Source organism: Abramis brama (genome assembly GCF_963993115.1).
Source record: "Abramis brama genome assembly, chromosome: 9".
NCBI lineage: Eukaryota > Metazoa > Chordata > Actinopteri > Cypriniformes > Leuciscidae > Abramis > Abramis brama.
Genome location: NC_139971.1, coordinates 38,149,603 through 38,175,160, shown reverse-complemented (window position 1 = coordinate 38,175,160; position 25,558 = coordinate 38,149,603). Strand labels below are relative to the sequence as shown.

Genomic DNA, 25,558 nt, shown 5'->3' with positions numbered 1-25,558 from the left:
TCACTTTCCATGATCTATATAAATTAAATAATGAAATAAATTTCTATGGATCAGTGTCTTGTTCTCTTTTTGCCAACAGACTCTCCTGTGTGATTCCCGGGAGGTTCGAGATTTAGCATGTTTAATGTCAAACTTTTAAAGTGCCAACTATCCTATGCCACTGACACACATATGGAACAACTTTTCTCTATTTACGGAAATGACGAGACACGCACGTGCAACGTAATTTCCCGCGAAAACCATCCCAACAGGTCAAACACGTTTTGGAATAAGTATCGATGATTTATTGCATTTTTTTCATTTTGAACAACAAAAAAACTTACATATAGTGTACCTTTAATCAGATTGCTAAAAACACAAATACAACAAGGTAATAAAATACAAAAAGGGATCCACAGAACAGCAACAACTGCACAAAAAATAAAATGACACTAATAAGCAAAAACAACAGATATCAGGGTCTTTTTTAAGTTTAAATGTATTAAAGATTTATTTTTTTGGAAAAACAGAAAATAATGGCTTTGTTTTAAGGCACATACATTTATGAATATAACATTTCCCTGAAATACAAATATTCAATAAAAACGTAATATACATCTTCAATTATTCTATACCAAAAGTTAGGCTATATGTAATTTCTAGTAAAATCAAATAACCTACCAAATTAAGTTTAAACCAATCACATGTGTCAGATCAATAATCAATCATCTTTCCAGCTTTTTAATTACTTTCAATATGGCGCCAATAAAAAATAAATATATATTTATTTTATATAGGTTACTGTACCTGCTGCTCAATGTGCAGATGTTTGTGGGCGCAACTACACTGAGCACAGCGGTAGTGGGAGGGCCAGTCTGTCATTATTACGGGAAACCATTCATTTTTCAGCCAAACTATATTAGTGTCATGTTGAATATCCACACGTCGATACAGCTGACGCTCTGTGCTTGTTTGCATGAGGAGGTTTAGGAAGGAAGAGTGATCGCAGTCTGCAATGAGCACTAGGACAGGTGAGTCTAACACCGAACGACGCCACAAACTAGATGCTGTTACCGTCCGGGGTTGGTTGTCACTTTTAGGGAAGTTGTTACAAATGGTTATTCCTCAGGAACTTTAATGGTTTTGAGTCAAACGTTCAAAGTTCAAAACACTCTTAAACAAGTCGTTTTGTGAATTATTTCCGCTAAAAAACTAATATGTCCATATAGCCTATTATCCTTTTTCTCCTGTAGCTACTGTAAACAAGTGAACCACACTGACATACATTCATTCAGACACGATTCATCCATGTTATGAAGATAGATTTTAACTGAAAGGTTGAACTGTGCTTTCAGTACAGGAGGATTTTTCAAAAATATAATTTGTTGGCAAAAATGGGTTGATGCTGTTACAAAAAGTCAACATGTCTATTGTAGAACTGTATAGGGTTTATTTTCCAGAGCAAAAATGATTCAATATTTGTTTGTAGCTATGCTTCAAGGTATAGTATTGGACAACAGCATACAGAAATTGACTTTCAAAAGTAAATTTACTAGTAAAAGGGTGACAACTTGCCCCAGTCTCATGTCAGAGAATTACTTAAATATTAGTATATCGGTACATAAAAATCACAAGCTGATGTAATTCCTAATGCATTAAGGTATTGTATTGTATTGTATTGAAGCAGTTGTGTCTTTCTGAAGAATGACATTTTCAGAATGACAACTTTTAAGACCTAATCTGCATTTCTGCATTCTATTCACTTACAAAACAACAGATTATAAACCTAGTCATTTCAAAGTGGCTGACATACTCTCTCTTTATTAAGACTTCTGCATGGATTGACTGTACAAACACTGTTGAAATCAAAATAGGTTTAGTTATTTTAACATTTAATCCTTGGACACTCTGTGTTAACTTCTAAACACTGGATTGCTTAGCCAGTCTCCATGAATCATTGTTTGGATTTTGAATGCCACTCTTGTTGTAATGGGCACTATTCATACTTCTGTTTTCTTTTTACACAGGTGGTAATATTCTGACATGACTGACTACCTTAAAAGAGCAACACTATTGCGGTCTAGGCCCTTCCACACTAAAGAGTAGCGCAGACAGTCATGATAACTGGTGTGTATATTAGTATTTTTATGTGTAACTAACTATTATATAATGTTTGCCCCTTTGTCTACTGTCTAATATTTATACAATTATATATTTTTTGGGCAGAAGTTGTTATTCTGCAGCAGCCAGTGTCTGTATGTGTACCACCAAACCATGAGGTGACGTTAAGTGTTCGAGCATTAGGCACTGGTTCATTGAATTATCAGTGGTTTGATAAACAACAGTCAGAGGTTTGTACACTTTATATCCAGTGTTGGGGTTAATGCATTACAAGTAATGAGATCTACGCAATCAGATTACTTTTTTCAAGTAACGAGTAAAGTAACGCATTACTTTTAAATTTAGAGAAATAAGGAGTAAGTGCTGAAGTGTTGTGTGTGAACATGATGGTCATTGTAGATCTAAATGTGAACATGCATTTATTCATCTCACTTGCACAAAAACAGATTCAGTATTCCTCAAAATGAATAGAAACAGTGAAATGCAAACTCAGAATATCACTAAAACCTGAATTATTAATTATGTTAAATAATACAAATATACTTTATGTATTTAATCTCACTTTATTAACCAATGTCTGTGCTGGTGACATTTGATGATCCAATTCAGCCACATTAATAAGCCAAAATGACTTTAGATAAACAGCACATTTGTGTTGAATTTGAATTGAATTTGAAAGTCCAAAGTCCAACGTGAGAAAAAGTAACGTAAACCAATTAGTTACTTTTTTAGGGAGTAACGCAGTATTGTAATGCATTACTTTAAAAAGTAACTTTCCCCAACACTTTTTCCATTTATAGATACTTCTATCAATATTGTGAAGAAAATATACCAAAATGTATCAAATAACATTATGCTTCATCGTTTCAGGTGGAAGGTGGGACAGAGCCTGACCTCACCGTCACTCTCCAGAGATCTGGAAAATATATTTGTAGAGTGAGCGACCTGTACTCTAACTATCAGTTCACAGATTGGGTAAAAGTGCGAATCCTAGACGAACCAGGTACTTTCCATTATCTCGTCTTGTCATTAAGCTTTTTTATTAGCATCTGTATTAAACATCTGGCCTGAAATCCATGAACCCCTTGTTATTATTCATCCAGATATGCATTATATTGAGACTGACATTGACTTAACAGTGATTTATTTAGTAAGATTTTACTCAATGTGTCTGTTTTAAGACTGTAGTATCTGTTAGATAACGTGATGCATTGTGTTTAGGTGTTTCTCACTCATGGAGAGGGGAACCCCATATAGTCATTCAACCATTAAGCCAAACAGTAAAACCAGGGGAGACTATCACTCTCAAATGCACAGCTTTTGGAAAGCCTGCGCCTGCCTACCAGTGGTACAGAAACGGTTGCATCCTTGCTAAAAAGACTACAGAAACACTCATGGTGAGGCTACTGTAACGCTCTTTGTTTCTAGCTGTTTTGTTATCATATTGATTCATTCTTATGTGCAAGTTGGGTTCGGGTTACACAGATCATTGCTTTTAAATTTGGGCAAGATTGACTCAGTGGCACACTTTGTGGAAGTTGTAAGCTGCCTAAAATACTCATGTTTTGCATTTGGTCTTCTTTGTTTAGATAGAAAATGCCAGCGCAGACACTGCTGGTTCATACCTCTGCGCTGTGTCAAATATTCTGGAGGAGAGATGGTCTGAAGCAGCTGAGATTGAGATTGGTAAGAGCCGCCAATGGCTGTTTATGTCAAGCATTTCAAGCCTATCATTGGCCTACAGTCCACAGCCTTCCATTTCGCAATGGTGTTTGTCCAAGACTTTCCATTCTGGAATTATTTTTGTTGTTTATCAGCGTCGCTGCCACATTTGTAAAATTTCCATGTTTATTTAAACATGAAAAATAAAAGAGTTTTTTTGTATTTGCAAATAGTTTTTTTATTTTACTTATCACTGGACATGATGTAATTATTTTTTAAATAATTAACTGCACTTACTTAATGCATTAAAATTGACAATCCTGGAAAAAGGCAATTAACAACATTTGCATTTTTCACTTTGTTTGCCGTCATGATTCGATTTCACTTGTTAATTTACACTGTCAGACCGAAAAGCAATTTAGAAAGCCTAAATAAAGGAAACCATCCATTCTCTATCTCTGAGCCATGAATTCTTTGTGGTCATTGTAGTTCTACTATAGTTTAAAATTACTGGTACTTTCCACAATTGGTAGGAGTTAAAGACAATCAGGAACTGAACTGTATTTTGAGTCTAAATAGGTCCCTAGATATATGAAAGTCCAACTAAAGTTAGACTGAAACCAGCTCAAGAGCTTCCCTTTTTCTCCTCACATTACGGAACACAAATAATGTGAGTGTTCTGAAAGTTTTTTTCCCCGTTGTGAAACTAGTGGAAAAGCACAAGATATGAGCTTCATGATAAAATCCAGTAGAATTGTAACATTTATTATTTTCTTTCAACTTTCACCAAAACTTTTTCCTCTGGTTTCCCCCACAGCGCCTCCAGATCTACTACCAACGGCCACTCTTATGGGTAGGTCACAGATGTAAGATTTTTTCAGCTCATGTCTGGTTAAAAATAGACTTCGTACTTACCTGTGTTACACATAACGCCCACCTTAAATATTTCCCCCACAAAACAAACTCTGTCTTTCATGTAGGATTCTCACAGTATATATATTTTGATCCACTTCAAATGTTGACTACTTTATATATATATATATATATATATATATATATATTAATGTAATATTCTTTCTCTAAGCAACTGACAAAGTGGCGTTACTGATTGGGAACCTGAACTACAACCACCATCCTGGTCTGATGGCCCCTACCATGGATGTCCATGAGCTGGCCAATCTTCTGCAACAGCTTGGCTTCAGAGTGGTCTCTCTGCTGGATCTCACCCTTCAGGAAATGCAGGCTGCCATTGACAAGTTCTTGCAGCTCTTGGACCCTGGAGTGTATGGTGAGTCACATGCTGTGGGTTTGCTCAAGAAGCCTCTAGGAAATGTCTGGTGTGTTTCATGACTGCTTTAACTGTAAAATATTTTTTTCTCACAGGATGTAGGTTTTATACTTGATTTGTGGTGAAAGTTTCAGGTTCCTGGCTACAAAAATTGTTGCAGTTTGCAATACCACGCTAATTTTAATCTTCTGCATTTCTCACTTTGAACCTGTGGTTAGCAGTGCAACTCATTACCTCTACCTGTTTTTTGATGGAAATTGTTGAGATGATGGTGGACAATACACACTCTATTAGAAAAATATTTTAGTGTTGCTCAACAAACATCTCAGTGACGAGTTAGAGGAAGTTCCATCTGAGTGGAAAAAAAGGCTTTGTTTTCCGGTGCTACAGTATCAGTGAATGTCATGGGTAAAAAAAAAAACCACAGCGCTTTCAGCCAAAGGACTTTTTTCAGAACAACATCAGTATGTTGATTGGCTGATAAGAAATGTGTGGGCCGGAGTCTGCCCTGCTGCTTTTATCTGCAGAAACTTGTGGTATAATGTTTCTAGCCAACAGATTTATACAGGTTATTCACCTAACTCACATAGGGATTTCATTCTTTGACTCGTATTGCAACCTGCCTCATAATGAAAATAGTAAAATGGAAAGTGTTAAGTTATTAGTCAACTCTGTACGTATTCATGCCTCTGTATTGCTGTGTACAGAATGTGGGTTAGATTTCACTGCTGTCATTTTTCCCCCCTGAATTCTCTTTCTCTGATTATAACAATATTTCAATATGAAATGCTGATAACTGATTTAATAGCAATGGTCAGTCTCTCACAGCATCATCAAAATATTAAATACTGCAAGTAAAATTGTTTAGTTTTCATGTAGTTCACCCAAAAATCAAGATTCTGTCATCATTGACTCACCCTCATGTCTTGGCAAACCTGAATGACTTTTTTCATTTCTTCTGTAAAGCACAAAATGTAAATTTTGGCTCATATGATATAGGCCTATTCCAAATCTCCCAAAGTATGTTGTTATGAGCAAGCTGACGTTAATATTGTTAGTCACTTATAATCTTTGACTCCAGTCGCAACCGGATCAATGAGTCATTTGTTTTGTGAACTGGAACAATCGTTTCATTGAAAGTATACTCTCATGAACCTGACCTCTCAGCTTTTTTCATTAACTTAAAAAGTTAATGAAAAGAGTTAATGAAAAAAGCTTAGAAGTATCTTTTCATTGAAACGACTGTTTCATGAATGCATCAAGAGCTTCAGTAAACAGTGGCTTATTTTTTGGTCCTCGCATAAAGCAGTCATTAAGAAATATACTAACAGCTTGCACCAGCACAAACCTTCTTTATGCGTTAAAAAACTACTGTCAGGATTTACTGAATTAGCGCTGAAAAGTCGTGGACACAATTATTTTTGCGGCTGACCTTCTTACATATGCATTTGTAGAAATGTCCCTTTCAGATGCAAAATTTAAGAGAGGAGATATTCAAATGAATCATGCAAGGTGATTTACTAAGGTTTGCGCTTGTCAATTTACTGGTATTTGCGCCATTATTTAACGCCCAAAACTCTATTTTGCGCTGCTCTTGGTAGATTGCGTTGGTCATTAGAGAAATGATCCGGCTGCGTCTGTGTTTTTCAATTTGCGATTCGTCAAAAAATCACGGCCAGAACTTTCCACTCCAACAGCGCTTTTTTGGATTTGCGCTCTCACATACTTTGCATACTTTGATATTTTTATAATTTTGGAGCTTGACATCTCAAGTCCATATTCACTGTGATTAAAGCGAATGTAGTGACAAATATTCTACAAAAATTCTTCTTTTGTGTTCCTTTGGAACAAAGAAAGCCATACAGGTTTGGAATGCCATGAGGGTGTGTAGATGATGACAGAATTTTCATTTTTAAGTAATATTTAAAATAAAAGGTTATGTTGTACATAAGAGTAAGGAACTCAATCAGAGAAGGAAATAAATGTATTGCACAATATTATAGGCCATTGAAACTCCACTTTCTCCTTCCCCAGCTGTTTTTTACTATGCTGGCCATGGCTACGAGCACTCCGGCAGAAATTACCTGGTGGCCATTGACGCTCCGCGACCCTACCGCACTGAAAACTGTGTGTGCGTACAGAGAGTGATGCTCAGTATGCAAGAGAGAAAAGCCCAGCTCAACGTCATTCTCCTGGACACCTGCAGGAAATGGTAGGCCTGTAGAAACATTATGAACTTGTGCGTCTTATTGTTTGCCAGAAAGCAAATAAAAGTATCTTGAATTCCAGATTCTTGGAATGATTTCGGAAATGTTAAAAGATAATAATTTGGCACACTGCTACACTGTTCAACGTTTTTGCTATTTTATATCCTCCAGGTACAAACAAAAAGGTCCTCCCTCTGAAATTAAGCCTTTGGCTCCTCTGGGAAACACTGTGTATGGGTACGCCACGTAAGTACTGTCATAACTAGGTGGCAATTCTTCTAAGCCTTAATCAAAACATCGGATTGCGTTCTTCTTGCGTACTCATGCTGTTTGCTCCTACAGGAGTGAAGATGCTGAGGCTTTCGAGGTCCAGGATGGTGGCAAAAGCACAGGGATCTTCACCAAGTACCTGAACAAACATGTCTTACAGCCAGAGAGGGTGACCCGTGTCTTGGAGCAGGTCTCTGAGGGTGAGTGCTCCTACCAGAACTCTTCTGTTACAAATCTTAAAGGTGCATTACGCGATTTCTGAGAAACAAACACGCACCTCCCTTCATTGTTCCCAAAATGGACGAACATGCATTGCAAGAGAGGATGTCTCATTCCTCAAAGCAATAATTGAAAGATGACAAGGAAGAACAAAAAATGACCATACAGTACACAAGAGTGTATACAAGCACGAGTTTGTTGTTAGTCGCCAGCAGCACATCAGCCCTTTGTGACACTCAGAACTGTCCTGTTTCTATAGCTAACATTACAACAACAGCATATCCTGGTTCTGTGAAACATTGCAAAACCAATGTTACTCACGTATGGAGCAGAAACAACGCAACCTCTGCGTCTGTTTTCAGGTCTTCCCGCTTAGGTCTCTCCAGCGCTGACAAGCTTTTCTAATATCAGCGTGGGTCCTAAAGCTCTTGCCTGATCACAAACCTTCTTCTTCCAGTGATATTCCTCTGAGCTTTTCTCTTTCTACAGTCTTCCTTCAAATCTCCCTCTTGCTCACTTTCTCCTCCCACATCATGAGTGGACACGCCCCCTGCTGCTGATTGGCTACAAGTGTGTTGTGCTTCTTTGTCTTATCCACTTTCAGCATTTCTCAGAACTCACTTACTGCACCTTTAAGCGAGGCTTGGACTACTGGAGTTTTAGGGGTGAATAATCCTTAATTTACTCTTTTCCATGATCTTGGTTGGTTCCAAATGATCTTGTAATGTGATGTGTTTACTAATCAAATGTTATCTCCCGATCTGCCTGGAGACACATCTGGACTGCCCTGATAATATCAAACATGTTTGGGTTACACTTTATTTTAAGGTGTCATTGTTACAGTGTAATTATACATTTAAATACTGAGTAATATTAATTAACAACATGTACTTAGGGTAGGATTAGGATTTGGTTGAGGGTTAGTTGCAGGTAATTATGCATTATTTAATGTTAATACTATGGTAAGTACATGTAACGTGTAACAAGGACACTGTAAAATAAAGTGTTACCCATGTTTGATATTTTAGTATTTTAAATCGGGTTGATTATGACTTTGATTACATCAGTGCTTTCACAATAGCCAATGAGAGACAAGTCTATGAGGTGACAGAAGTGAATGATAGAACTTTTCACATGTCAACCACGAAACAAGCTGCTGTACAGGTCCGTCGGAGATAGAGGAACAGTTTGTGGAAGTGTGGCAATAACCCGACTGCTTGTATAACATGTCTTCGAAAACTTAACACAATCGCCTCGGTTTTAAACGTACCAGCTAGTGCTAGTAAACATTAGCTGTTGAAACGTCAATAACTATCTGCTGCATACTTATGACGAGATCACATGAGAGACTCTATCTGGCATGATAATCTTAATCTTGTGGTGTGTGTGATGCGCCCCAATTTCAAGTCTTGTAGTGTGTGCATGTTTGAGAGTTCAGAAAAGAAAATCTGTGAAGATTCTCCGTATGTGCAAGATGCAACCAGATTTCATAGTTGTTTAGGATTAAAAACTCTCGTAGTCTGAGCCTAGCATTAGTGAGCCGCCTTACTACCTACTGCCTACATAGTCAGCGCCCTTCTAAGGGTGCGTGAGGTCATATTTATCATTGTTTGGTGAAATACAGTAGTTTCAATGGAAATCCACTCGATCACATGGATAAAATGAAACAGAATTTGGGAAAAAATAAAATGGTTTTCATAGGGCATCATAGGGGCAATCTTGATACGATAATGTAATTATTAAACTTGAAAAGGTGATGAATTAGCTAAATGAGTCATAGAAGTTCAGATCAAACACTAACCAGAACGTTTGATCAATAGCAAAACAATGCTTCCGTGCAAGCACTATAATAACAAGAAGATATTATCATATTACATCATACTTCACCCATATTGTGAGATGTAGTGAAAAAGGTCACAGTGTCTTTCAGTACTTTTGATCATTAGCGGATTTATACTTGGAGCACTTATGAGAGCAACAACCGGTTGACATCTACTTTATGCCAGATATTGGTTTCCTTACTTGATCCGTACCCTCCACGGCATGATGTGAACATGGATTTATGTTTTAAGGGTTGAAATAATCCCCTCTCTCCCTGCACAGGGCTTATTTGGTTGTTTGATTGGTCTCTTTGGTAACAGCTCTTGGCTTTTTATATTGTAGCTGCCAAGGCATGTGACCTCATTCTCTGGCTGCTGTGCTCAGGTGGGGGAAATTTGAGAGCGCTTAACCTAGGGGCGGCTGCTGGTTTGCCCCACTTACCCCCCGCTTCGTCTCGTATGCTTGTTGCTCTGTCTGCACCCTGTCCCACGGCCATTATCACTGTGTTTGTCATGCCCACAAGTACGAGACGACTTCCTTCCTCAATAACGATCATAAATCAATGCTTCGGCACTGGTTACTGTGAAGCACACAGTGTGGATTTACTGTATATTCCTGACTACTGGTTTCTGTACTGATATAGTTGGTTTTTTTTCTTCAGTAGAAGTAGTACAATTAATGGTAACATTTTATTTTTGATGTTCCCCTTTAGAGATTCTGTTGATTCTGTTGGTTTAATGCTGTGAAGCTGCTTTGATGCAATCTGTATTGTGAAAAGCGCTATATAAATACACTTGACTTGACTTGACTTGACTTGACCAGTGCCGGTCCTCCCTATATGCAAAGTAGGCAAGTTGCGTAGGTCCCCCGAACCACCAGGGGTCCCTCTTGCTCTCATAATGATTTAATGACTAGGGCTGTTTTATTTTTATTTGTATTTTTAAATTTAGTCTTCCAGCGATTATGAAAACACAATGCTGCATTCCGTTCCGTTCCTTTAAAGCGGTGAGCTGTCACCCTTTCTACGTAACATACAAATCAATCAAATCGTGTAACTTGACTGTCGTAATATATAATCTCCTGCTGGACGTGCTCGATACTAAAAAAGAGTTAAAAGCGTATTGAGCTGCGAAAGAGACTCTGTTCCCCAGGTGTCTTTGTGTCTGGCACTCCAGGATGAAGCGAAATGCGGACTAGTATAGGCTACTTTGGGCTTCGGGCGTGCGCTTAAACTGACAAATACACACAAAAATATGTCAAAATGTCCATCTTGGTGAGTTATCACTTAAACAGAGTCATTTATGTCTTAATGTAAGTGAACATAGGTTTAAACAGTTGGGAAGTAATCGAATGTGTGTCAGTGTATTAGATCTGTGCATTTAGTCTTAAAGTGACAGCAGCCTAATAAACCTGCCATTTCATGTTAATCAAACAAAAAAAGGAAATATGAGTCATTCACTGCTTTTCACTAAATTACTTTAGTAACTTTAATAAGAATCAGTGTGTTTTATTTTGATTAATCAATATATGTAGGCTATTTTTTAATAGGCTAAACTGTTTGTAATTTTCTTCATTTTTTTATTGCATTACTGAGTGTTTCAACTCAGTTGTTTGTTGACCGTGAAACTTCTCTGAAAGAACAGATTAAGGGTTTGGGGGTCATTTTGGGGATTTTATGAACGCACTGACAGGGGCCCCATCACAAAGTTTTGCTTAGGGCCCCCAGAAGTTTAGAAACGGCACTGCTGTTGACTATAAGTAACTTTGCAACTACATGTCAACTAACTCTCATTAGAGTATTAGTAGCTGTCTGCTTAATATCTGCTAACACTTTATTTTGATGCTCTTTTAACAGACATTTACTGACTAGAAGTAACTTTACAAATACATGTCAACTTATTCTACTAACCCTAACCCCTTATTCTACCAACCCTAACTCTACCTCTAACAGTATACTGATACTCAACTAATATTCTAATGAGAGTTAGTTGCAAAACAGTAACATTGTGAAATATTCCTACAATTTAAAATAATTTTCTATTTTAATATATTATTATTATTAATGTTGAAAAGAGTTGCTTAATATTTTTGTGGAAACTGTGATAGATATTTTTCACTTTGTCACACAATGAAATGCAATATGTTTTTGTTTTACAGTGTTCTGTTGTGGTACTATAGAAAATGACCAAGCTTTTACAGTAAAATTGTATGCATTATTTTGTGACATTACAATTGTAAAATCCTGTCGGTTTTTTAACAGTGCTTCTGCACTCAAAAACAGCATCTAGTCCATTCTTCATATTTGAGAGCAGAACGTGCTGAAAATCTAGTTTACTTCATTTTTTAACTTCCCGTTTCACTGAGCAACTTGCCGAGTCATGTTTGCGTCATGTTTCAGTGTACGATGGCCACTGATCACATGGCAAAAGGGACTGCAACTGTGTAGATCATATATTTATTACTTATAGGAAAAAGTATCCTCTGCTTTATAATGAAAGCTTTTGTTCTCTTCCAGATCTGGGAAAGGACCCACTGGTACGTGGAAGGCAGGTCGTAGAGATCAGGCACACTCTGACGGAGCCACGGGCCTTGACCGATCCTGTGCAAGCGTCCGGACACACCATGGAGCTCCGGCGACGGGATGCTTGTTGGAAACAGGCTAATGGTATTTCGATTTTTATTTTATTTTTTAAAAACAACTTCATATTGTCATCAGAGGTCCTTTTATTACATGTATCTTGTGTAAACTAACCAACAGAAATAACCTTCATTATTAAAGGGGTTATGTCCTACATCTTTATTTTCTACCTGAATTCCACTTATACTAATAAAGTATTTATTTATTTCTTTTTAATCTTACTGAAAACTTTTGAGTGGTAATGTATCATGATTTCCACAAAAATATTAAGCAGCACTATCTGTTTTATACAGACATTTCTGCTGGATCATGTGACACTGAAGCCTGGATTAATGGCTGCTTTACCATCACAGGACTAAATTATATTTTTAAATATATTTAAATAGGAAACAGATATTTTAAAATGTAATAATATTTGGCCATTTTACAATTTTTACTGTATTTTTTTCATCAAATAAATGCAGCCTTGGTGAACAAAAGAGACGTCTTTCAAAAATATATGTAAAAAACAAACGTTTCACCGGTAGTGTATAATGTGAGTAAAGGTCTCATGTGCCAAAAATAATATTTTAGATTTATGGTACATAACCATTTTCCACCCTCTCTTTGACTAAGAATTCAGTGGGCTGGTTTTACTGCTGTACTTTTAAGATCTTCATTTAAAAGAATGTTCTTAACAAATCAGTTTTGATTATTTGAAAGCTACATTATTCTTCCATAACACATTGGTCTCTTTTATTTAAAAAGATCAAGGAAATTTCTATTTTTGATTCCTGATGTGAAACCTTAAATGCTATATTCAGCATCAGAGATGATAAAGCAGATTTCGAATGCAATGGAAAAGAAGTCGGTGTCTATGTCAGTGCCTACACTCAAAAGTGCTCCATCACCCGTAACATCACAGTTTGTGACTTCCTCTTTTGTGGGTTAGATCGTGATGTATGACTCATGGTAAGAGCACCGCTGAGGGATCATTCATAACCATGTGTCTGCATTAAAAGGAAATAGATGTCCTCCCAAAAAGTGCCGAATTGCCACCAGTGAGCTGACTTAAACTGATTCCATTTTTCACTTTAGACTGTGATAGCTTTTATTTGTCAAGTTCAACAGCTTAAACAGCTCTCATTTAAATATGAAACATGCATTCTGACACCTTTACTCATGCCTGCATGTACAAGCATATACAGTATTACTATATTGACCACAGGAGAGTTTTCAAATATTTTGAAAGAAGTCTCTTATGCTCACCAAGGGTGCATTTATTTGATCAAAAATACAGTAAAACAGTAATTTTGTGAAATATTGTTGAATTTATTATTGAAACTGTTTTATTTATTTATTTATTTATTTTTTATATATGTTAAAATGTAATTTATTCCTGTGATGGCAAATTACTCCAGTCTTCAGTGTCACATGATCCTTCAGAAATCATTCTTAAGAAACATTTCTTATTATTATCAATGTTGAAAACAGTTGTGCTGCTTAATATTTTGTGGAAACTGTGATACATTTTTTTCAAGTTTCTTTGATGAATAGAATGTTTCAAAGAACAACATTTATTTGAAATTTGATAACGTCACATTTGATCAATTTAATGCATCCTTGCTGAATACAACTATTCATTTCTTTAAAGAAAAAGAAAAATCTTACTAATCTTTTGAATAGCAGTGTACAAGGCCTTTTATTATAAATAGTCATAATATAGCAGCACTACATCTTACTTTTGTAGTGGCACATACTAGTTATACTGTATTTAATAATACACTTATCTACTTTATGGTCTTTGTCATGTGTGTTTCCTGTTTTTTTTCCCTCATGATGTAAATGAATATAGTTTGCATTGCTGTGTATTTATGTGTATGGTGATGTTTTCCGCAGTTCTTCCTGGCCGAAGATCTCTGGACTTTAAGCGCTGTGGTGTTCAGGTGGAGCTCAGTTTCTCTGCCCTTTTTTCCAACGTCCTGGTTGTGTTCGGTATAGTGAGGAACACAAAAGCCGTGGCCCAGGACTGCACTCTGATTCTTGAGAGTCAACCAGTGAGTCGCAGCTTTTCATGTCCTCTTTTGCTGACACAAACACATGCACATGCTTAGAGAAGGAGGATATGAGAGTCGGGATGGGGGAGACCAGAAGAGGAAAGTGAGCGGATTCTGTTGTGTTTTGTATTTGAATTTGCCTCTTAAACTCCTCCAAACGTATGACTATAATATGGAGGTTCATGCATGCAATGGCACTGAACACTATTACAGTATTTATTTTTATATATATATATATATATAATATGTATGTATGTATGTATGTATGTATGTATACATACAAATAGATATGGTTTTTGTTGCAGTTTTATTAGCACAAAAGATTTAACATTAGAGACTTGATTTTTATTGCTCTTCTGCAAATGTGAAGTTTACTAGCGTTAAAGGAGTTCAACGGAAAGAAAGAACGAACAGTAGGATGACTTTAAAACAAAACTGTGAGTCTACTGACCTCTAGGGGTGAAAAGTCTAATACTTCCTTGTGTACATTAACAGCATGGTGGTCACTTTACCTGGCTCTACAGTATAGTGTCTGTTTGCTTGATTACAGTTTAAATGGTGATATGTTTTTATTTTATTTTTATTTTTAGCAAATGCAAGACATTTTCTCAGCATCTGGCAGATCGGAAGAAATGGACTCTCTCCTGGTGAGCATCGGTGAAACTCCTGACTGCACCCTCAGATTATGTTGCCTTCAAAGACTCCAGGTACATTTAAGGAGGTTTTCTCTTTAAAATAGATCTGAAATGCATTTTAAAACATTGTGAAATGAAATGAAATGCATGTTCAGTTTAAAAATACTCGGTTGCCAACTGGTCAATCACAAACCCAAAATGGGTCACGTTTATTCTGTCAAGTCAAGCCACTTTTATTTATATAGCGCTTTATACAGTACAGATTATTTCAAAGCAGCTTCCCAGTGATACATTTAATGATGCAAACAGAATTCAATCCTACTGTAAAGCAGCTCTAAAAAGACAATAGTGTCATTGTTCAGGTTCAATTCAGTTTGGTTCAATAACTGTGTAAACTTTGTCCATTATGAACTGGGTTCAATTCAGCTATAAAGCAGCTCTGTAAAACACAGTAACGTCATCGTTCTCATCCAATAGTGTCAGTGCAGTCTTTATTGCTGAATATTATATTCTGGAGAGCATGTAATATGCAAATGATAAAATGCAACCCAGCATTTAATTATGCATAGTTAGGAAAGCAACATAAAAAGGCTTATTCACTTTTAAAATAAAAATATCACAATGCATTTTGTGTGGTGGGACATAGAGAAACCAAACATTTGTTATATTATATTATATTATATTATATTATATTACATTATGTAAAACTTAAGGTCAGATTTGTTAACATTAATGCATTAGTTAACATGAACTAACTATGAGCAATAATATTTCTACAGCATTACTTGACCTTAATAGTTAATACAAATATAATTTTTCATTGTTAATGATACAACTTTTGATTTAAAAAATTTATTAGTAAGTGTAGAAATGTACATGAACTTAGATAAATAAATGCTGTAGAATTATTGTTTATTGTTAGTTCATTTAAACTAATGTATTTAACTAATGTTAACAAATTAAACCTTATTGTAAAGATTGTAAAGTGTTAACATACATAATATTACATAAATACATTATATAATATGTTATAATATAATGTTATAATGCAATATAATATTTTATATATATATCAAATATATGATATGATCAAATATGATGTGATATGATATATATGACATATCACATCATAATAATGTTTTATTGTAGGGATATTATTGTTGCTGTTGAAACCACTGATGTAGAAAAATGCGTTATATATGGATGTCAAAAATATAGTTTAAAGCCATTTAATCAAAGTTCTCTGAAACTTTTTAGGGATCTCTGGTGATCAAGGTGAAATTGCACTACACCCAGACACAAACTAAAGAACGTCTCACTGAGCGCAAAGAGCTGGACATAGGCAGACCTCTCATCGCCTCCTGCAAGATGAATCAGATGAAGCCGGTGGACAGGAGACAAGAAGCGTTCGTCCATTCTGTGGACCACATACCCAACATAAGATGGCCTCATCATCAGAGCCATTCTCGAGCTGGTCAGCCCTACACACGCAAGGCTGAGAACCGATTACAGAGCTCAGCCAAATCCAGCTCCATGAGCAGCAATGAACCAGAGGAGAATGATGAAAATGACTCGAATGAATTCACTATGTGACGTTCCTTCTTTTTACAAACACACAGTAAGGCTTTGTTTTGATCCAACAAAGGATTTTCTTACATTAATTGTTTACTTTTTGCCTACTAATTATGAATTGTGATAAAAGTGTATGTGTGTGTGTGTGTGTGTGTGTGTGTTTGAGAGAGAGAGAGAGAGAGAAAGAGAGAGCAACAGAAGGAAGAAGTTCTCATGCTAATGTAGAAATATTTATATCTAATTGTTGTAAATCAAATCAAGTGTAATATTCTTAAATAACCGATAAAATGCTACTTCTGGAGTTTCCCTGTGTGATCAAATTTCATATTCAAATGCAGTCTAGGAATTGATATTGATATTAAAATCATTAAATATTAATTCATTTGTAGAATTTGTGTAAAAATGCAGTCATACTTCTGTGATATTTTATGAAAAACATGGTGATGGGATAGAGGAAGTATTTAGGTCATAAATTCATTTCTATTTTCAGTTAAACCAAACTTCATATTTAGTGATGTTATTGTAGGTTGCATGAAACAAAAGAAACAGAATACATAAAATTATAGATTGTTTATGCAACAAAAATGATCTACAGTATTTATTCAATACCACAGGACCACATACATAAGACACTTGTACTTATAGTCACATTAATAAAAATATTTTACAATAAATAATTTGCAGTTGCTTTATGAAGTAGATGTTTTCAGTGTTTTTGTTTGTTTTGATTGATAAAATGTGTGAAATTTGAGCATTTTGAAATGTTGCATATGACAAACTGTCATTTTTAAAATAACAAAACCCCCACATATCTCCCAATATAGTTTTCTAAATAATTGTGGAACTTGAACGAACACAATATTTAAACATATTAAAATATTTTCTTTTTCTAGTTCACAAAATTCACAAGTATATTCTGTAATTTATACCTTTTCGATAAGTGTTTAGCCAGAAAAATCTTGTGCGATATTTCGTAAGATACTTTTACTTACGATTTTGCTTTACTTACGATACTTACGATTTTGTTATTGATGCATACTAGAGTCATACTGCCAAACACAGAAGAAAATTATTCGATTACACTTTATTTTAATGTGTCCCTGTTACAGTGTAAAGTACTGAGTAAGTAATTGTAATTAACTACATGTACTTACTATTGGGTTAGGGTAGGATTAGGGTTTTGGGTTACACTTTATTTTAAGGTGTCATCAGTGTGATTATATATTCAAGTAGCCTACTGACTAATAACAACATGTAGGGTGAATTCAGGTTGATTGGGACACCTTTTGCCATTGAGATGACTGGAAAAAAGTGTCCCAATCAACCTACTTACTAGGGTAAGGGTAGGATTAGGTTTTGGTTGAGGGTTAATTGCATGTAAATATGCATAATTTACTGTTATATAAGTATATGTAACATATGTAACAAGGACACTGTAAAATAAAGTTTTACCGGGTTTTGTTTAGGGTTAGTTGTAGGCCTATGCCTAATTTATAGTTATTACTATAGTAAATACGTGTAATAAGGACACATTAAAATAAAGTGTTACCGATTATGGCTGCAGAAAAATAAGAGTATTTCCTTATAACCTTACTACTACCTTTGTCCAGCATGTTATTGGACAACAATGACCTCCAAATACGCAGCACCACCCCAATCTTTCATTGTCCATTTCAAACGAGTCCTTATTTTGAGAGCGTAACCATTGGCTAGAAGGAGTGTCAATCAGCTTCTCTGGTCCCGCCCCCTTGCTCAAATATCAAGCGGTGAATGGTCAACAGACGGGCTTTCTGCTACTGTCTGCTCGTGCTCGTAACCACAGACTTCATCTGGACCTGGATGCGTGCGTGCGTGCTGGAGGAACCTGTTCGCAATAACCAACAATAAAACACCCGCGGCGTTCATGTCATCGGAGAAAGATGCCGTCGGCTTCGGTTAGCACGTTTCACCTGGGCGACCGGAGAGTTTGGTCGATGTGACATTGCTTGAGCTTTTTTTTTTGTTCTGGTCCTGGACGCAGAGCAGCGATCGTGCGGTGAAGAAGATGATGTTGAGTCGGCTGATGAGTGGCAGCGTCAGAAACCTGGAGCGAGAATACTTGTGTACGGTCAGACTGCTGGATGATACGGAGTATACCTGCACAATTCAGGTCAGTCTCATCAGCACAGGTGCTGCCGAAAAACAGCGATCAGCAGACCTTTTGTTGCGGGCTGGGAGAAGCGTGCGCAGTGGGTTTAATAGCAGGTGCCAGCAGCATCCCCCCTAAACCCGGCAGGTTACTTCTGCAATGCTCGTTTGAATCGAAAAAGTCTTACAACAACAGATTGTTTTCGGGCTTGTTTTGCTCTCATCATTCATGACTATTGTTAATGATGTGTTGCATTCCCATAAATCAGAACACCACACACTGAAGTGCTGCTGCTGCTATACTGGAATCTGGTCTGTTTATTTAAATAGATTTGTGTATTTTAAACGACCTGTTTCTTTTCTATAAGCTCTATAAGGGCACTCTCAAATATGTGTGGTTCAAGATGGGTTGGGAAAGTCCTGAGGGATGTTTTGGTGTAAAGGAGTAGTGTACTTTTATATTAGGTGTCTTTAACTACTGTGCACTTACATAAGAAAAAATATTCTTTGTTTACTTTGTATACAGTCAGTCAGTACTTATTATGCTCATGTTGTATTGCTAAACACTTTAGCTGCTATTGAGGTGGGATACAGGTAAGTTTAGGGACAGGTTTTGTGGGATGGTTAGGTTTAAGGGTAGTTAAAAGTGTAAGAGAAGGGTCAAAAATGTAATTATAGATGTAATTACAGAAATTAATTACAGCTGTAATTACATTCACGCATTTTCACACACAATAACTGCATTTTATCAAACAATGTCAATATTAAAGACACTTAAAGGGTTAGTTCGCCCAAAAATGAAAACTATCCCATTATTTACTCTCCCTCAAGCCATCCTAGGTGTATATGACTTTCTTCTTTCAGCCAAACACAATCGGAGTTATATTAAAAACATATCTGGCGTCCAAGCTTTATAATGGGAGTGAATGGTACCATTTTTTTTGTGAAGCCCAAAAAAAGTGCATCCATCCATCATAAAAGTAATCCGTAGGGGGTAATGAAGGCCTTCTGAAGCAAAGTAATGCATTTTGTAAGAAAAATATCCATATTTATAACTTTATAAACTATAGTTTTGGCCGAAGAGTGAACTCTGACCTGACGGGATATAATTATTCTTTTTTTATTCTTTATATATCCCTTCCATATAAAGTGGCAACAAAGTCTATCATTCTTTACAAAAAGTATATTTTTTAGATTTTCTACAGAATGACAGATTCAGGAAGAAAGATACAATGAAAGCAAATTCTGCATGTACATCAGCATCACGCTATGCCTGGACTGAGTATCTGAGACTGTAGTAAAAACATCAGGACCGACTTCAGAGGATCTATTTATGTGAAATGCATGTGTCCCCTTTACAGTTTATTATCATAGTATTGGATTTGCTCCATAAGCAGGAAAGTGTTGTATGGATTCTGGCATGATGTCAACACTACACATCCATTAATAATGTATGCTTTGGTCTCCAAAACTGCCCCTTGGGCGCTTGTAAATCAAGCAGTTTATTAAAGCAGCACGGATGGCTGGCTGCTAAGCACTGGCTGGACAGGAGTCTGTGAAATCCGGCAGATTATGGGAGGTCTGTTACTCCGGGATGAACGGAGGGTTACATCATAAACACTGGGATACGGAAACAACCAAACCCAATTATTTCACTCTATTCAATTGTAGCTAGTAGATTTTTCTCAATGATCCATGTCAAGTCAAGTCACCTTTATTTATATAGAGCTTTTTACAATAAAGATTGTATCAATACAGTTGCAATTTGTATTGCGGAAGTGTGTATGCTTCCCGGACAATGTTAGGAAGACTGTTCCAAAGTTTTGGTGCTAAATAGGAAAAGGATCTACTGCCTATAGTTGATTTTGATATTCTAGGTATTATCAACTGCCCAGAATTTTGAGATCGCACTAGATGTGAAGGACTATAATGCGTTAAGAGCTCGCTCAAGTACTGGGGAGCGAAACCATTTAGTGCTTTGAAAGTAGTCAGAAATATTTTAAAATGTATACAATGTTTAATAGGGAGCCAATGCAGTGTTGACAGAACCGGGCTAATATGATCATACTTTGTCTGCGTTTTGGACCAACTGGAGTTTGTTTATTATGCGTGCAGGGCAACCACCCATAAGAGCATTACAATAATCTAGCCTTGAGGTCATGAACGCATGAACTAACTGTTCCGCATTTTTCATTGAAAGCATAAGTCGTAATTTAGATACATTTTTAAGATGGACGAATGCGGTTTTACAGATGCTAGAAACGTGACTTTCAAATGAAAGATTTGTATCAAAGATGCAACATTAATAGTAGTTTTCCCATTTCATATTTCTTTACTGAAACATTACACTGGTAAAGGTAGTTTTTATATAATATTTTGAGAGAAGGTCTGTTTTATTACCCTGCTGTCCTGAAGAGAAATAGTCAAGTCAAGTCACCTTTATTTATATAGTGCTTTTTACAATACAGATTCACAGTGATAACATGAAAATAATACAACAAAGTTTGTTTCTAGAAGAAAATTTGCCACAGTTTAAATTCCTTTTTTGTTTTCGATGAACATTGTTGGAGTTTTTACAGGGACACACAATTGACATTGTGATTTGGTGTGTTTTGCCTATTTTGGTAGGAATATTTATGAATATTTCATAAAATTATGTTGTGTAATGTCAAACATGGAAGATTTAGCCCAAAAACTGTATGTCATGATACTGTATACAAGCTAATTATTCTATTAACTTCATATAAAGAAACAGATAATGCATAAACTATAGATTAAGTTAATGCAACAAAGATGATCTTTTTTGTTATTTTTGGGATCCCTAAATTTTTTCCCCCAAAAACACAGTTTAATACTCATATATATCTGTATATTTATACTGTGTATATATATATCATTACTTTATGACAGTAGTACATGTTTTCATGTGTTTTTATTTTATTTAGTTTTTTATTTATTTATAAAATGTGAGACATTTGAGAAATTTTGCTTATGACAAGAGTTAATATTCATATTAGTGATTGACCGATACAAGTTTTTCAGTGGTTGAATCTTGAATTATTATATTTGGTTTCCTAAGTCCTAAATACGTGGTTAAATCTTTCAGGTTCCACCTTTTTTTATGAATAATATCAAAAATGATAATAATAAAAAGTTGTTTAATAAGAGATAATTAACCGAGACAGGTGTGATTTCTTTTAATATGAGACTCAGACACACATGTTTTGTTGTATGGAGCTGTTTGTCTTTCTTTGAGGAAGCCTTTGTTTCATGTGTAGCTCGAAATGAAACGGGAGCCGGCAGATCGCTTTCTATTACAGTCAATCTGAGAGCATCCTATTTCTCAGCCTTCAGAAGTCTGAGAGGACTGTGGCTCCTAGATGACACACACACTCCCTCAGGGCTTTCATACGGTTTACACACATCAAGACAATCATTGCGTGTTAGAGAGGATTAGAAGAAGGAAAAAAGGGAGGAATTTTTCAAGAGCCATCCGAGTGAAGACTTTAGACTGCCTTTATGAGGAACGAGTGTTTGTTTTATTGCCACAATCCAACATTGTGTTGACCTGTTGATGTTTAAAGGCCTGTCGGGATGGTTTTACAGTACAAGCGAGAACGTTTTGAGTAAAATGGAAAGAAATATCAAATGCAGGAATGATTTCTCAATCCTTGTGATAATAATGTTCTGATGGCTCTTAAACGTGTCTTAAGACATTTTCTTGGCTCACTCAAATATATGACGACATCCTATGTAATACTGTAAATGTGGATGATTTTATGTCTTGTTTTTAAAATATAGCACAAAAGTACAAAAAAGGCAGATTTTGGTTTCTGAATGATATCATTACTTTAAAGCCATTATTATTTTGTGCTACAGATTATTGAAGAAAAAAAACGGTTACATTTATGATAAAAACTGCCAGCTGTAATTGCCGCAAATTCACAGTGACAATTATACATTTCATTAAGTGATATAATATATCAAATGTACTAAACTTCCAAAAGCTGCTTTTTAACTCAAAATGCACTGTCAACATACAGCTGGTAAAACAGAAAGCCACATGATGAATCAGAATTCATGCACAGTACATAAAACATGACCAGTTCTCACATATGGACACAAACATAAAAATGACATTTTACAATTTTTCGCCCTAACTTAATTTTTTTTTTACAAATGTTTTTTCTGTAAAAGTTATAAACATTTTTACAGTAATAATTTAATTTTTAATTTTATTTTATTAGTTAATAATTTATTAATAATTTATTTTTTATTATATATTTATAATTTATTTTAATTTAATTATTTATTAGTTAAAATAGTTTTAGTTCAAATAATTTAGTAACACTTTACAATTAGGTACAGTAATAATGCATTACCTAACATTAATTAACAATATGCTATACATCTGTTACAGTATTTATTAATCTTTGTTAACGTTAGCTAATAAAAATCCAACTGTTCATTGTTAGATTTTTGTCTGCTCAGGTCCATTAAATAATATCACCAGACAACTTTTGATTTTAATAATGTATAACTAAGTGTTGAAATTAACATTAACTAAGATGAATAAAACCTTTAGAAGCGTTTTTCATTGTTAGTTAATTGGACAAACTGGAGTTTGTTTATTATGCGTGCAGGGCAACCACCCATAAGAGCATTACAATAATCTAGCCTTGAGGTCATGAACGCATGAACTAACTGTTCCGCATTTTTCATTGAAAGCATAAGTCGTAATTTAGATACATTTGTAAGATGGAAGAATGCGGTTTTACAGATGCTAGAAACGTGACTTTCAAATAAAAGATTTGTATCAAAGATGCAACATTAATAGTAGTTTTCCCATTTCATATTTCTTTACTGAAACATTACACTGGTAAAGGTAGTTTTTATATAATATTTTGAGAGAAGGTCTGTTTTATTACCCTGCTGTCCTGAAGAGAAATAGTCAAGTCAAGTCACCTTTATTTATATAGTGCTTTTTACAATACAGATTGCAGCTTCACAGTGATAACATGAAAATAATACAACAAAGTTTGTTTCTAGAAGAAAATTGCCACAGTTTAAATTCCTTTTTTGTTTTCGATGAACATTGTTGGAGTTTTTACAGGGACACACAATTGACATTGTGATTTGGTGTGTTTTGCCTATTTTGGTAATATTTATGAATATTTCATAAAATTATGTTGTGTAATGGAAGATTTAGCCCAAAAACTGTATGTCATAATACTGTATACAAGCTAATTATTCTATTAACTTCATATAAAGAAATAGATAATGCATAAACTATAGATTAAGTTAATGCAACAAAGATGATCTTTTTTGTTATTTTTGGGATCCCTAAATTTTTTTCCCCAAAAAGTTAGTTAATGTTAACTAATGCAGTATTGTATGTTAACAAATGAAACCTTATATTGTATAAATATATTGTTACCAATATTTTTTCCCAATTAGCCATTTAATAACTAACAATAAACAATTGTCCTCCTTGCCAAAAGTGCACATTGTCTGTTCTCAGATATTTGAAGTAAACATTGGGCAAAATTGGATTATATTGTGAATATATTGTCATTATTATGTCGTCAGTATCGGCATCAGCACCGCTTTAAAGTAAGTTTTCTCTGGTATTTTGAATCTGGTTTGTTGAATCTGTGAGTGCTGATTGTATCAGTGGGCCGTGTGTGTAGTGAGTGCCAGGCAGTGAGGTGAGCAGCCAGCAGCAGGTGTGTGTGTGTGTGTGTGTGTGTGCCGTGTGCAGCAGCGCTGTGTTGACGTAATGGAGGAGAGACTGTGACAGAGCATGCAAGCTGCCAGCTTTTCTTTCTTCCTCTGCAAGGATGTGGCCAGGGGAACAACCCACAGAAGCTTGAGCAGCAGAGGTTGAGAGTGCACAGTCATTGTTTGTCGTCCTCTCTGCCCTCCGCCGCTCCCTCTGTACTCGCTGCAGGCCTGCCAGCTCGGCCTCGGGTTCAGGACACCTACTCCGGGGGAAGGAGCAAGTGAAAGGCGGATCTAGGTCAGCCTTTTATTCTCTCCCTCGCTCCCTCCCTCTTTACCCCAAATATCTTGTTCCCACTATACTGAGATTCAGTCCCTCCAGGAAGTGCTTTCATCGTTTCCTTTAAAGCTCCCCGGTGGCTTCAGACCTGCTTGTGAATTGGTCTAGCTTGTGTGTTTCTTTTGTCAATCAGCAAACACACTTCATATTTTGCAGCAGCTCGGTGGAAGATTGGTTCACTTAATGCCGCTAATGTGCTTTTCAAAATGCTACCCATGTTTCCATGCTGGTACGATCGTGAAACTGAAGGTGTGATGTGGGGAAATTAAATGTGTTAAGTGTAGCATATTGCAGCTAATGTGATGCTCAGAAATGCTGACTACAGACTTTACTTACCGGGTTTATTTATGTTACGCATTTGCTTAACTCGGGCTATATTTAAAGGGAGAGTTCGCCTGAAAATGAATTAAAATCTTCCTCATGTCATTACAAAAGCATTTCATTTTCTCGTTTCTCTCAAACCCAGCAGGATGATGATGCTTCCATACAGTGAAAGTATATGATGACCAGGGGCTGCCAGACTTCAAAAATGAATACATCATATAACAGTAAACAATAAAGCATCATAAATGTACCATAACAATAATCCATATGTGACCCTGGATCACAAAACCAGTCACATGTCGCACGGGTATATTTGTGGCAATAGCCAACAATACATTGTATGGGTCAAAATTATCGATTTTTCTTTTATGCCAAAAATCATTAGGATATTAAGTAAAGATCATGTTCCATGAAGATATTTTGTAAATTTCCTACCATAAATATATAAAACATTTCTTTTTGTGAGTGAATGCAGCACAATCGCGAACATAAATGGACAATTTTAAAGGCGATTTTCTCAATGTTTCGATTTTTTTGCACCCTCAGATTCCAGATTTTCAAATAGTTGTATCTCAGCCAAATATTGCCCCATCCTAAC

At 35.7% G+C, this 25,558-nt stretch overlaps 2 protein-coding genes across 4 annotated transcripts in view; both read left to right on the top strand.

Annotated features, from left to right (window-relative positions):
• The first annotated feature begins 870 nt into the window (after positions 1–870).
• On the top strand, positions 871–17,145 carry malt3 (MALT paracaspase 3). 2 transcript variants are annotated; one of them, XM_084123969.1, is made up of 15 exons: positions 871–1,010; positions 2,007–2,106; positions 2,209–2,330; positions 2,971–3,103; positions 3,322–3,497; positions 3,690–3,786; positions 4,580–4,615; positions 4,847–5,050; positions 7,085–7,262; positions 7,429–7,503; positions 7,600–7,727; positions 12,083–12,232; positions 14,084–14,241; positions 14,832–14,948; positions 16,134–17,145. In XM_084123969.1, the coding sequence occupies exons 2-15, from the start codon at positions 2,097–2,099 to the stop codon at positions 16,467–16,469; spliced, it is 1,920 nt and encodes a 639-aa protein (XP_083980095.1). In that variant the 5' UTR covers positions 871–1,010; positions 2,007–2,096; the 3' UTR covers positions 16,470–17,145. The 2 variants fall into 2 exon arrangements, with proteins under 2 accessions (XP_083980095.1, XP_083980094.1); XM_084123968.1 differs by having other exon boundaries at positions 2,206–2,330.
• Positions 17,146–18,231: 1,086 nt separating this feature from the next.
• Positions 18,232–25,558, top strand: part of frmd5a (FERM domain containing 5a) — a 117,368-nt gene continuing 110,041 nt past the window's right edge. For both annotated transcript variants that reach the window (XM_084123749.1, XM_084123748.1), the window contains exon 1: positions 18,232–18,597. In XM_084123749.1, the coding sequence (XP_083979875.1) occupies positions 18,493–18,597 (105 nt within the window). In that variant the 5' untranslated portion in view covers positions 18,232–18,492. The remainder of the gene's footprint in view (positions 18,598–25,558) is intronic.